We start from the raw sequence: 14,408 nt of genomic DNA, 5'->3' as shown, positions 1-14,408 counted from the left end.
TCCTCTTTCCTGTGTAGGGCACAGTGTTATGGTAGTGGCTGCAATGGGAATGAAGATAATCAGTAGCAAAGATTACCCTGGGGGAGTGCAGGAAGCTGTGGTCATAGTGAGAGAGAGAGAGAGGAAGATGAGGACCATGAGAGAGGAGGAAGAGCAACCCTAGGATCAGTGGTGGGTTCACTTAAGTGGTGGAAGCCAGCTTGCAACTCTTATTTCGCAGGGGCATGTCACCTTTCTCACATTTCACAGCTTTAGCCGCCTTCCATCATCCTATCATTTTAATTTGTTCCCTGAATAGTAACACTCCAGGCCTTGTCATGTGCACAAGACAAGTTTAGGACATGTGGGTTTTGTGTCCATCCACCAGCAGGTGGAGATAGTATAGAATTGTGCTGTGCCTTAATAGAACTCTGTGCGGTTCAGACAGTTCAGTATTCTATCTCCAGCAGGTGGCAGATGGATGCTGTGCAGCTCCTGGTTTGGTTGGTGACTAGTTTATCAGCAGTTAGAGAATAGGAATTGCAAGTTTCTATAGAAAAGGGCTGCTCATTATTTTGGCTTAATTGGTCCTTTGGGGATATACCTATCTTTCTCCCCCCCCCCCCCCCAGCAAGGCTCTCCATTTCTTTTTGCCTTCTCTACTAAAGGTAACACTTGCTGACAGAAGAGCAGAGACTAAAAGGAAAGTTGGGTCTGTTTCTGAAGAAGTCTGTTGGTAAGAGCTGCATTTGCTGTGGTGGGGGGAGGGGGAATTTCTGTGGCCAAAGTATTTTTTTTGTCTCCAGTGAAACCGTGATGACTGGACTGTGCATCTCCTGGATTGTTTGTCCAAGGCAGCTCCTAACCCGGTTCACAGTCATAAGCGCGCGGTGACATTTGAGAGCGGACAATTGAGTGCAAGACTTCAGCGCGCTGCTCTAAAAGCTTATTTTAAAGGGCTCTGACGGGGGGTGTTGGGGGGAAGCCCCCCACTTTACTTAATAGTGTTGGCGCTGCCGTTGGGGGGGGTTTGGGGGGTTGTAACCCCTAAAACTAATAAATTATGCCCTATTGGAAACCATAGGAAGGACCTACCTAGACACTACCAGGTCTACCCACTGCACTCATACAAACACCCACTCATGACCTGGTAGTGTCTAGGTAGGTCCCTCCTATGGTTTCCAATAGGGCATAATTTATTAGTTTTAGGAGTTTTGTATGTCCTTCCTGAGATTTTTTTTTTGGGTTGTAACCCCCCCATTATACAGAAAACTGAACTTTTTCCTGAAAACATGGCAGCCCTTTAAGATAAGCTTTTAGAGCGGCGCGCTGAAGTCTTGCGCTCAAGTGTCCGCTCTCAAATGTTGGCGCGCGCTTTTGTCCCGTCACCCCTAACCCAGTTGGAGAACTTGGAGTCAGTTGAGCAGAAGAGTACCTCACTTGAGCTTTTACACTCCTTAACCCCCCACCCCCCCAACAAGAAAAGACACAAAGCAATTGAATTGGACCTGTAGCAGGGATGATACTTGGAGGAGTCAGAATTATTCACCCCATCCCTTTCCCTTCCTCCTTCACCATTGTTATGTCCTTTTCCCTTGAAAGGAGTTTAATTGTATAGGAAGTTGCTTCTTGACTTTAACTCCAGGGCTGTGGAGTCAGTGTTGGAAGTCGATAAAAATGTACCGACCAACTCCATATGTGTGGCTGAATAGATCAACTGTCCGAATGAGAGTTCATGATAGACATTTTTTGATTACATTTCAAACATCATTTAAAGCCCGGTTTCATTTTGTCAGGCATATCGATTATTTGTATTGCAAAATCGAAAAAATAATTGAATGGAATGTTGAAACACGGAATAATATAGCTGACTAAAAGGAACTAGCTGAACGGGATGCAGACCACGTTGTGGAAAGAAAAAAACTGAGCGGGGGAGGGCTTGGTAACTATATTTACAGGAGGTACAGTAGGCGGGAAGCCTGGTACATTCACTAACAATGGTAGTAGTGGAAGGGGGGACATAAACGGAATCTATTAGGCCCTGCTTTCATAAGACACCTTGCCAATTAAATATATAGTGGTATCGGAGGAAGCTTTAGGGTTCACATATGAAACTAAAAAATCATTGAAGCTATAGTGAGTAGTGGTGGATAATGGTTACAAAATGTTACACCAATAGCATTATACATCAGCATTATTGACACATATGTATGGAACTAGAAGTGATCTTTGATGGCAATCGTATGGTAAGAAAGGCACCTTCCTTTTCATAGAATAGTTTATTGAAAATTTATAGGAATATAATATAATAACATAAGAAAACAATACAATATAAGGGGAAAAACCAATTAAAAATGATCAAAAATTAGTCCTGGGATGTCACAGTACTACTAACATGACTCCCCCTCCCCCCCCGCCTATATATAGTAGCCCAGCCCCTGGCCACCCTGGAAGTAGAAGTCTGGGCCTGCTGCTAACCTCCAAGGAACCAGAGAAGGGACGGGAGCGACGCTACACCTTTTCGCCCAGAATGGGGAGGTGGTACTCCTACACGCTCAGCACTGTGGGTGTGTGGAAGGCTGCTGGTGGAAGTGCTGGACTACTGGGATTACTATAAGGTACCCGGGGGGGAAGGAGGCGCGGTATTCATTCCATAAGACGCATCCTTATTTTCACCCACTTTTGGGGAGGAAAAAGTGCGTCTTATGGAGCAAAAAATATGGTAATTTATAATGGTGTGTCTAAAGAAAGTAAGACAAAGAACCAACTTGTTTTATAAAGAGGAACGTAATGTGTATATGCCCTTATAAAATACTCTCCTAGAAAGTCCCAGATTATTTATAACATCTCCCACACAAAATTACACTGGGACAGGTATAACTATGCCACATAAATGTATGATGTTAGTGTATATTATAAAGCTAATATACAGATGTTTAACAACTCTGCCCTAATGCTATCCTGAAGTCCCATGGGATGCATGCAAACCATCTACATAAAAGTTCACATTAGGCTGTTGTCACACATATTTTAATGCATTTACACCCCTATGCTGTTTTATCAGAGTCATATGAAAAGGCTGTTTTGAGGGCAAGGCTTAAAGCATGCTTTGTTTTCACCAGAAAAAGGAGGTTCAAGTGTCTGCAGGTACTTTCTTCCCTAGCCAGTTTTCAAAACAAAGGTACACATGGACTTTGCAATGATGTGGGTGTCAGGAAAATTGCGTTCTTAACATGGAATAACTCAGAAAAAAAGTTAGGATGCGTCTCCAGTCTAGCAGTGTCCTTCTGCATTTCCTCAGTCTGCTTATGTTAACTGTTTTGAATAGTTCTGTGTCATTTACAAATTAGATCAATTCACTTGTTGGTCCTTTTCCCAGATTGTTAATGAACATGTTAAACACTACCAGCTCCAGCACAGATCCCTGAAGCACTCCACTTTTATTCCTTTTCCATTGGGAAAAATTGACCATTTAGTTTGACTGTTTGCTCACTATCTTTTAACCTGTTGGTGATCCACAGTAAAATTGTGTCCTATCCTGTAATTTTTTTTTTTTTTTACTTTCATAAGGAATCTTGTCATGAGAGGCTCTGTCAAATGCTTTCTGAAAATTAAAATAAACTTTACAAACTGGTTCACCTATATTCACATACTTATCCACGTCTTCAAAGAATTCTAATAGATACTAACTAGAATTAGCAGGCACAGATCTCCCTTCTTTAAATCCATGCTGGATCTTTTCCCCCCTTCATCCTTCTTTGTTCATATGACCAGTAATTTTGTTCTTATCACTAGCTTCCACCATGTTGCACAGCACTGATGTCAGACTCACCAGTCTATGGGTCCTGTGAAATATATTAGTATGGGCAGAGGTTTAAGCTTGTATTTTCCCTTCTCTCTTTTAGGCACATGAAGATTCATGAGAAGGATCCCAACAGTGTCATAAGCATAAGCCCTCCATCTCCTTTCAAACGCCGACGGCTATCGGCCAAGAGGAAGCTGAGTCATGAAGCCGAGACAGAGGACCCCATGCCTGCTAAGAAGGTCTGTATGATGGAAGCACCAGAGAAACTATACGTCGTTCAGTTTTATAGGGCTTTTTCCTTTTTCCATATCTGTGCTTCTAACCCAATTAGAATCTGTCCAAAGTTTGCTCGGCGCTGTAATTTTTAGGGGGGGGGGGAATAACGAAGGTCTATATTTCTTGTGACCAATATTTTTTTCCCTGATTATGCCCCAATCACCCATGTTGTAGAAACAGTTTTTGCTGACTGCTGTTCCCTTCCGAAGCTTTCCTTTCTGTTTGTCTCTCTTTATTTGCTTGAATTTATTAACCACCTTTATGAAGATATTCACCCAAGATGGTGTACAGCAAGTACAGTTTAATATAAAACTTTGCTCTGTTAACAGCATAATGGTAGAAATAACTCCGATCGTAGTACATGGGCTTGTCATGCCACTGGGGCTTGCTTGCGTCTGAGAAGCTGAAAGCTCTGCCCTCAGTAGTTTCACTAGCAGCAGGGCCTCCCAAGGCGGAGAGGTTTCTTCTGAGATGTCAGACTAACGATGTACCACCCATCTGGGCAGCAGCAGATGGATAGTGTTGGAGGCAGAGGATCACGTCTGATGCGACAATGGTGACAACATCAAATTTATACTGCGCAGAAGAAAGGCCCGGCAATCTACTTCTGTATTCTACCATGAAAACTTGATATCATCGTCAAGTCACTAGGTCTCCAAAACGAGTCGATGGCACCTAACATATTAACATATAGAAATAAAACAAAAACATTGGACTAACTTAAAGCATTTTATGATTAGCTTTTGAAGGTAAGCCTGATCCTGAGGAAGAAGGGGTTACCTTTGAAAACTACTCATAAAATGCATTGTTAGTCCAAATAAAAAAGGTAAAATCTTGTTTCCTTTATGTTTTTGTTTTATTTATATATATTATGTTAACAGCATAATAATAGTGAAATGACCAAACATTAACATAAATACAGTAAATGAGGTTCACTTGGAAATGGATGATTGAAACCTAGTAATAGGATTGACATGTTAGAGTATCAGAAATATACACATTCAACAACACTGTAGAGCAATCATGTAACAAATTTGATAACATGTCTGTACAATGCAGATGATATCATAATAGCATGGAAGGACATTTAGATAACATACAGTAGATATACAATGGTCAGCATAATCCAATGAAACACATCATAGACACACATTAGAAATTCAAGTACTATATATTTATACTGTATACTCAAATGTAAACCCATCCAAATATAAACTGAGGTAACCTTCCCACCACTACCACCCAAAAAAAGGGGGAAAAAGGTCAACTTGAATATAAACCAAGGTTAGAAATTTGGGTTATCGTGGTGAGAAACCAAAGAAACACTGTGGAAAGATGATGTTCCTGAAATGGACTTTATTAAAAATGCATAAATATGTAGCAATCCACATAAACACCTTAAGGACCTAGTCCGCTGGGAACACTGGACCCAACACGGTTCGTGTTTCGACAAACAAGTCTTCCTCAGGGGTCCCTGCTAGTCCTAGGGTGAAAGATACGTGGAAAGGCTAAACAATCCAAAAGTACTCTTTTCTGCACCGTCCAGTCCTAGTCCGATCTCAATACCATCTCCCAAAGCAAACGCTCACTGCTGTGCACACCGTCCCGTGCTAGTGCGATTCTGACACCACCTCTCTGTGGAATCTTCGGGTCAACTTGTTTTTTTTTCTCTGTGGAATCTTCGGGTCAACTTGGTTTTTTTTCTCTGTGGAATCTTCGGATCAATTTTTTTGTTTTGGCTATCGTGGTGAGGCAGTCTACAAAGACTAGACATCTTTGCCATGTTTTAATACAATTATTAACTTTCACCACCCCCTTTTTATACTCATTGATCGGAGGCCAGACTTGGGTTACCAGACATCCGGATTTTCACAGACATGTCCTGACGGCTTTTCAAAACCTTGCACTTTGTCTAGGTTTTGAAAAGCTAGCAATGAATGACGTCGGGACAGCATCTGCGTATGTGCGGATGCAACACGGTGCCATCATCGCATCACACCAGCACATGCGCAGATGCCGTCCCAACGAGCAAACAGGCTGTGGGTGGAATGGGGCGGGGCCATGAGTACAGATTTTCAGGTCCGGAAATCTGGTAACCCTAGGCCAGACAAGAACCTTCCAGAAAAGCAAAGCAATCTGGCATTATTAAAATTGCTCAGAAAAAAATATAGCACTGAGGTTCAGTGTGTGTTTTGTGTTGTTTTTTTTTTAACCAGTTCAATGAAGAATCTCACTTATGGATTATTTGTAATGCCCACGCAGTCTGTGCTGTAAGCATCGGTAATTTTTATCCAGCCCTGGCTTTTCATTAAGAATGTAGTTGACTTCCCCATTGGCTTCCCGCTGCATTCTGGGAGAAATTTAAAGTCTTCATGTTTTTCTTCCTAGGCTTACATCCTGATGCCCTACTATCTAGTCTTTTGGCTTTTGCTTTACCTTCCCCACAGCCTATTCCCTATCTCTCTGTCTTAAATACTCGCTCCACCTGCCTACAAGTCCCCCCTCTCTTGCCACCTTCAAATCACATCGGACAGCTCATTAGTGTATATTCTCTTCTCCCTCCCCCAACCAGCATTGCTCTTATCAGTGCTCCTGTCCTCTGCCTCCTCACCTGATGATCGGCATAGCACTTAACAGTACTGCTCTTTTCCTGGTTCAAGCTGACACCCGCTGTGTGTGGGGCTGGTGAGGGACCTTCACACGTTCCTTTGCTACCAACGCTGGATCTTGCAGTTTGCCTTACTGTTGTATTTTTCCACATATGCTCTCAACTTATCAAATAACTATCAATTGCGAGATATGCTTGGCACACTTAAGCAGGTGCATTTACAGCCAGGTCTCCATTTAGGCACACCAATGAGGGTGTACGCTATTTATTTATTTATTTAATCTGTTTTCTATCTTGTTGTCCCCAAAGAGCTCAGAACAGGTTATAGGTTAACATGCATAATATACAATTAACAGATTACAATTTACCATATTTTAGCCCTTAGGCAGAATTAGCTACCGATATTCAATGCTTGGCCGTGTCTGGGCACCATCACTGAACATCCAGGTGCTAGCTGCTGGGTCTTATGCAGGTCCCGGCTGAATATCAACCGGGACCTACATAAATTATTAGCCTAGGTCCTGATCCTCCCTCCCACTCCCCTTTCCTTGAAATTCCCCCTCTCATTCCCTGAACCTTTACAATTGCTCTCCTCCCCCAAGAACATCTAAGCCAGTGTTGTTCTCTAATTTTTAAGTTGGAGCTACTTTGGATTCACATGAGCTGAAGGAGAGCTGCCAAGTGTCTTCCTGCGGACCAGTGAGTGTCAACAGAATCTGGACACCCAGATGCCATTGTAGAATAGGCTTTCCCCAAGCTACATTTGACACCTACATCTGGCACTCCTTTAGAGAATTGCTACCTATATGCATAAGTGTTCCTGGGGTGAGGGGGCAGAGAGTATTGGAGCTGGGATGAGATTGGCACTTATCCATATGTATTATAAAGGTCACTCATATGCGCCTATTATGCTTGCCTTGGGGTTATTTATAAAGGTACATATACACCTGTGTGTTCTGCCTAGGATCCTATTTTTAAAATTACCCTTTGGTAATAAAACTTGTAAATCAAGTTCAAAGATTGAAAGAGTATTGATCAGATCCTTTGCAGGCCTAAAGATTATGCTACTGTTAGTTTGTGTCTCCTCTCCCCACATCTTCAACTTTGGCCTTCTAATAAGCATCAAGTATTAAATATTCGTCATCTTTTCAGTCATGATTCCTTAGATTTTAGTGAGGTCATGCTAGTATGAAAAGTGCTTATGTGCTTCATGCTCATAATTATTGGAAATTTATGCATATTATATGCATTTCCACATCATAAAGGTGGTTGAAGAAAGTCGGCCCAGTGAACCTGTCAAAAAGAATGCAGAAGATATCTTCCACTGTCCTGTGTGCTTTAAGGAGTTTACATGCAAGTTTGTTCTGGAAACCCACATGGAAGCCCATCCTGAAACCACACTGAGGTAAGAACAGCGGGGCCAGTATTCAGGAGGAAAAGCTGCTGTATAAAGATATATGGATTAACTTATCTTTATGTCCTATATTTAGCAGAAAAAAAATGGTATGCATTATAAATAGCAAAAAACAAGAGCAGCTCTGTTTAGAAGGATATTAATTCACAGCACAGTGGTCACATAAATCCCAACATGCTTTGCCAACATGTTGCATCCAGATTAGACTGTTGCACACCACTTTATTGTGTTGTGAATAAAATCCTTTCTACACATAGATCTTCTTGTTTTATGTATTTATGTATTCCATATGTATTTTTCATACAGTTCTTCACTGTCAGTTTAATTTCCATCCTATAAATTCACATAGAATTTTTCTTTTCTCAACCATCTTTATTTTCTCTTCTTTATTAATTTCCAGGTACTTTAGTTAGATTGTGAGCCTTCGGGACAGTAAGGGAATTTTTAAGTACCTTCTTACTTCTCATTTATAATCTTAATGTATATTTTCTTCAAACCGCTTAGAACCTAACGGATGTAGCGGTATATAAGAAATAAATTACATTACATTTTACACTGGCAGGGGTGTCCAACCTTTTGGCTTCCCTGGGCCGCATTGGCTGAAAAAAAATTTTCTGGGGCCACACAAACGCTACAGCAAGACAAGAGGAGGAAGACAGTAAACACCCGGGGGCAGCCGAGGAAAACACTGCATCGCCCTCGACCGGGGCCACACAAAATACTTCATGGGGCCGCAGGTTGGACACCCCTGTTTTACAGTATATTTGTAGTGCATGGTATTTTTTTCTACATTTCTTCTACACTTATTTTAGTTTGCGCTTCTCTGCCTTGATTTGATTCTATATCTTCTGAGTGCCATTCATTGATCCACACTTTTCCACCGATGCGTTCATTACTGGAGTGTTAGTTTTGTCCTAATCATATGTAATCGCCGGTGCATACCCATATAAACATAATCACAATTATTTTTTTTTAATGCAGTTCCTTTTCACCTTTTTATCTTTTATGTTTGCTCTAACTTATTTATGCAAACATACCTTTTTGGTAATCTAAATTTTTATTCTTATTTTTTGTTGCCATTTGCAGCTTTTGCCATTAAAACCACATGATAATAGTTCTGCATGTGAAGAGATGCATTCATTTATCACCTGTTTCATATTTCTCAAAATTATGTATTTTGCACCATGTTCTTTGTACCATATTTGCATTTGATATCTCTAGTCTTTTCAATGCTGTGGAGTGCGTTTTTGGGGGATTTATTTTTTTTTAAGTTGAGTAGGGGGAGGGGTGAACAGCGGGGAGGCAGAGGAAGAGAACGCTTAAGGCCAGATTTCGGAGGAAGCTGTTTCTTGCTATGCATGAGGAAGTAAAAAGTTTGGGTGCAACCTTTTTGCTTAGTTATCCTTGTAAATGTTTGATAAGATACACCGGAATTAAATATATCTTTTACATGCCTGAACATCTTCGTAGCTTTCTGGATACTAAGAAAATGCTGTTAGGGTAGCATTAATTAATGACCGGAAGTTTAAAACACATTAAGCTATTTCTTTATTATAATGATCAGTATCTTCTATGAATGAGATCTCCCTATCTCTGAAATTTTGTCTCTCTCTGTATAATTGAGGTCTTCTGAAGAGTTAAAAATTTCCTTTAAAAGTTCTTAATTTCAATTTGTAAAAATTAAATACTGGAAGGATTTTCCTAGAATATTATGTTAATATTGGACTTTATTGTATGTTACTATTCAATACTCTGATTTGCTGTAACAAGTCGATACTTGTGATATTGTTTGAAAAAGGATAAAAAATAATTCAATAAATGAAAAGTTGAGCACGGATTGTGAAATTAGGCTTCGCTAGGCATCCTCGATTAGGGTGTCTAGCAGCGCCCGTTGTAGGCGCCCTATACAGAATCTGGTCCTTAGTGCCCTTTCACTTTTTCACAAAGCCAGAGCATTCCAAACTGTTTTCCATCTTGATAAGGTGGTCCTCCATACCCATCATAAGTTCTTGCCTAAGGTTGTTTCTGAGTTTCACATAAACCAATCCATTGTCCTTCCTGTGTTCTTTCCGAAGCCCCATTCTCACCCTGGTGAGGTGGCTCTGCATTTTCTTGATTGTAAGCGTGCACTGGCCTTCTACTTGAAGCGCACCGCTCCTCATCGTTCTGCTCCTCAGCTGTTCCTCTCTTTCGATCCTAATCGCTTAGGTCACTCTGTTTCTAAGCGGACCATTTCTAATTGGTTGGCCGCTTGTATCTCTTTCTGTTACGGTAAGTAACTGTGCTTTTCTCCTCTCCCTTCAGATAGGCAAGACCTGTATTCTGACAATATGAATTTAGTAAAAAGGTGCCTTCTAGCCCTTGGTTCATATTGCCGCACATGGTACACAGGCTGTAGAAGTCCGCCTGGCATCAGTCACACTGCCCCACTGCTGGACTCCTCTTGATTATGTTTTATCTTCATTTTTTGTTGTTGCTGTGCAGGCCTGCTTTCTTATGGTTTTACAGAGTGATTGGCACTAAGGGTGTGCATCTCTTTATTTTGGCTACAATTTCCAGTTTTGGAAGATCTTGCAAATATGTACTCCTTGGTTATTTGTGCCTTGTATCAGCCAAACACACTTCAGGAGGTTCTGGTAAGAACCAATACAGAGGCACACGGATTTTAGTTAGAGCTCTAGTGCTGGGAGAGGTTTTTTTCCAGACTTGTGGTGCTCAGTATATCCTCATACAAAAAAAAGAAAACCAGAAAAAGTGGAAGATCTGAATTTTTGTTGCTTTTAAGACTTATTAGATTACTTTCTTTTTTTCAAGTGTTCTTATTAGAGGAAAGACAATAGTCATCTTTTTATTTAGCAAACGCTCATGTGTTTCTCTGCCACGAATCAGTCTGAGCTGGGCTGGGTAGTATTGTACTGTACTCCTAATCCTGTAAAGTCAGAGCTAAAATTGTAACATGTCACAAAATCCAAACCTCAATGTGGGCTGGCTGTCCCATACTTGTAGATGGAGTCTAGGAGATGTCTGAGGTCCAGGCTATAACCTGGAACATAAACAGCAGCTCTGTTCCTTTACTGCCACTTGTCTCCTAAATATAGACCTCCAATGTGAAATGACTCCAGGCCTGAAAGCCACACTGCTAGCAGAAACAAAAACAAAGTTCTTTAGATAATTCCAGCCAGAAAGCAACGAGATTCTTCAGGGAGTCACTCTTTCTGTTATGAGATTTCCTATTTCAGAGGAAATGTTGATGTTTCAAGAGCTATTTTTTTTTTAAAGCTCTTCCTGCCAAACCAGATCTTTGTTTTATGAAGATAAGTGGAGTCTTGGAGAAGGAAGGGTTGGGAGGAATAGCTTAGTTGGTAGAGCAGTGAGTGGGTTGTGAACCAGGAAGCCTAGGTTCAGATTTCTCTTCTTCCACAGGCACTGCTTTTGACCTTAGCTATTCACTTTACAGCAGTGGTCTCAAACTGGCGGCCCGGGGGCCACATGCGGCTCACCAAGTACTATTTTGAGGCCCTCGGTATGTTTATCATAATCACAAAAATAAAATAAAACAGTTTCTTGATCATATGTCTCTTTAGCTATAAACGACAATATTATTATTAAGACTTAGCCAAAAGTAAAGATTTATAAACTATAAAGAATTTTACCTCAAGCAAAATTGTAATTTCTTTAATAAGACATTAGCTATTTTTTTCTGAGGCCCTCCAAGTACCTACAAATACAAAATGTGGCCCTGCAAAGGATTTGAGTTTGAGACCACTGCTTTACAGGGTCTGTCTTCCTGTTGGTGAATTAACAGTTTCTCAACACGCGGTATGAGTACCCCAGGTGTTACACGGTTTCCAGTGCTGTATGTCGCCCAACTTCCTTCTGCTGTCGAGTATCTCCCGTCTTCTTCACCTTCTCTCTCTGCTTCCCCCTCCCTGGACCAGCAGTTCACTGTGTGCTTTTAGCTTCCCCACACAGCAGCCGCTAGCATTAGTTTAGCCGCGGTTCCATAAGGCAGCCTTAGGGCCCTTGCTAGGCCAGCCCGCCTCTAATGATGCAACATCCTCTTTCGTCGAAGGCGGACCAGCTTAGCAAAAGCCTCAAGGCTGCCTGACGAAACTTTAGCGACAGCTGTGTGGGGAAGTTAAAAGCACACAGTAAGCTGCCGCTAGGGAGAATAGAGGTACTGCTGGACAGGGGAGGCAGGAAAGGGAAGGGAGACAAAGTACTGCTGGACACAGTAAGGGAGAAAATGTACTGCTGGACACAGGGAAGGAGGGGAAGGGGGGAGAAGTGATACTGCTGGACATGGGGAAGGGGAGGAGAGAAGAAGAAGGGGTACTGCTGGACATGGGGAAGAGGGAAAGGGAAGGGAGAAGAGGTACTGCTGAACATGGGAAAGGGAGAAGGGGTACTGCTGGACATGGAGAGAGGAAGAGGTGCTGTTGGACAGGAGAGAGGAAGAGGTGCTGCTGGACAGGGGGGATGGCAAGGGAATGGAGAAGAGGTGCTGCTGGACCTGGCAGAAGGGGAAAGGAAAGGTGCTGATGGACTTGAAAGGGAGGTAAAGGAAAGGTGCTGCACACTGGAGGAGAGGGTGAGATGGTGCATGGGGAGAGAGCATATTGGTTGTGAGTTGGGTTGAGGGAGGGAAGGAAGGAAAATTGTTGCAGGATGGGTGAGAATGATGAGGGAGGGAGAAATGGACATGGGGTGGAGGAGAGGGATAAATAGTGCATGGGGAGAGAGCATGTGAGTGGGGTTGGGGAGAAATGGACTGGGGGTGGGAAGGAGGGATGTCACACGAGGGAAGGGGCAAGGAGAAAGAGAGAAAGCATGTAGGAGGCAGAAAGTGTTGGACTCATGGAGAGAGAGATGGATGGGGAGGGTAGAAAGAAGGGAAGTAAAAATGTTATACTCAGGGAAAGGGAGAGAGAGCAGAGAATGAAAAGTTGGACTCAAGGAGAGAGAGAGGGAGAGATGGATGGGAAGTGCAGAAAGAAGGGAAGGAAAAATGTTATACTCGGGGGAAGGGAGAGAGAGCAGAGAGTGAAAAGTCAGACTCATGGAGAGAGAGAGAGTGATGTTGGTTAGGGGAGGGTAGGAGGGCTAGATTAGAGGAAGCATGCAGGAGGAAGAGAGAAAGAAATGTTGGATTAGTGGAAAGAAGGGAGAAATGTTGGACTGGGATGAGGGCCAGGAAGGGGGAGGGGAGATATTGGACTGCAAGGGGAAGAAAGGAGGGAAGGGAGAGAGAAATGTTACACTGGGGAGAGGAGGAGAGATGACTCAAGGAAAGGAGAGATGCCAGACCAGAGAATGGAAGGAGAGAAGTCTGGTAGTGCTATAAAAATAATAATTATAGTAGTAGTAGTAGTAGTAGTAGTAGTAGTAGTAGTAGTAGTAGTAGTAGTAGTAGAGAGATGCCAGACTGTGGAAAGGAAGGAAAGAGATGTTGGATCACTGGGAGGAAGGAAGGAGGAAGGGGTAAGTTGGACTACTGGGGGGAGGGAGGGAAGGAGAGAGATGTCAGTCCATGGAATCCATACTACAATTCGACAATGGGTTTGAGATTCTGTATCTAAAGCTACCTTGAGCAGACTACTTTTTATGGGTCACATGTTTTTTGGAAAAGAGCTGAATGATCTTATGGCCAGTGTAGCGGATCATCAACCTAGGTTGCTTCCAGACAGCATGGTTCCTTTTGTGGTCTTGACGTTTTTGTCAGACTGCTGCAGGCTCTTACACGCAGAGCGTTTCAGAAATTTTGACAATATTTTAGGGGTACCAGACATGCCCAAGGAGCAGCTCTGCACTCGGCGGGGGCCTCTAAGAAGTCCTAGTGATGCCAGGATAGAAGTTGGTTTGCCCTGTCTGGGGAGAGGGGGGAGGCTGTCAACCCACTGGGAGGCCTGGAGAGTGATCTGTTCAGACCAATCAGTGCTGGACATCATTCGAGAGGGCTACAAACTGGAATTCTTCGACCTTTCCCAGATCTCTTTGTAGATTCTCCCGGAGGACAACCGAAGGCAGTGCAGCGGACTCGGGCAGATACTCCATATAATTCATTGTGCCAAAGAAAGACTAAGATGTTTGGAGGCCAGTTCTGCTAACGTAGCCCTGAGGGTCCTGTGATTCCACCATGGAAACAGTGCCGAGCTCTATCTTTATGGAGATGATGCGGTATACAAACTTAAGATTTAGTTTAGGTTAGGTTGGTTATCACTTCCTTGGTGCTGGAGAGAATTCCTGGCATCTCTGGCTCTTGCAGAAACATATTTGCATATTCCTATGCACACAGTAAGTTCCTCAGGTTCTATGTGTTGGAACGG

General features: G+C 42.5%; 1 protein-coding gene across 11 annotated transcripts in view; it reads left to right on the top strand.

Annotated features, from left to right (window-relative positions):
* The window catches only part of RREB1 (ras responsive element binding protein 1), a 305,141-nt gene that overhangs the window by 237,492 nt on the left and 53,241 nt on the right, over positions 1-14,408 (top strand). For all 11 annotated transcript variants that reach the window (XM_033934745.1, XM_033934751.1, XM_033934744.1 and 8 more), the window contains 2 exons: positions 3,885-4,023; positions 7,934-8,073. In XM_033934745.1, the coding sequence (XP_033790636.1) occupies positions 3,885-4,023; positions 7,934-8,073 (279 nt within the window). The remainder of the gene's footprint in view (positions 1-3,884; positions 4,024-7,933; positions 8,074-14,408) is intronic.

Source organism: Geotrypetes seraphini, chromosome 2, assembly GCF_902459505.1.
Source record: "Geotrypetes seraphini chromosome 2, aGeoSer1.1, whole genome shotgun sequence".
NCBI classification, from domain to species: Eukaryota; Metazoa; Chordata; class Amphibia; order Gymnophiona; family Dermophiidae; genus Geotrypetes; species Geotrypetes seraphini.
This window is presented reverse-complemented; position numbering and strand designations above follow the sequence as displayed.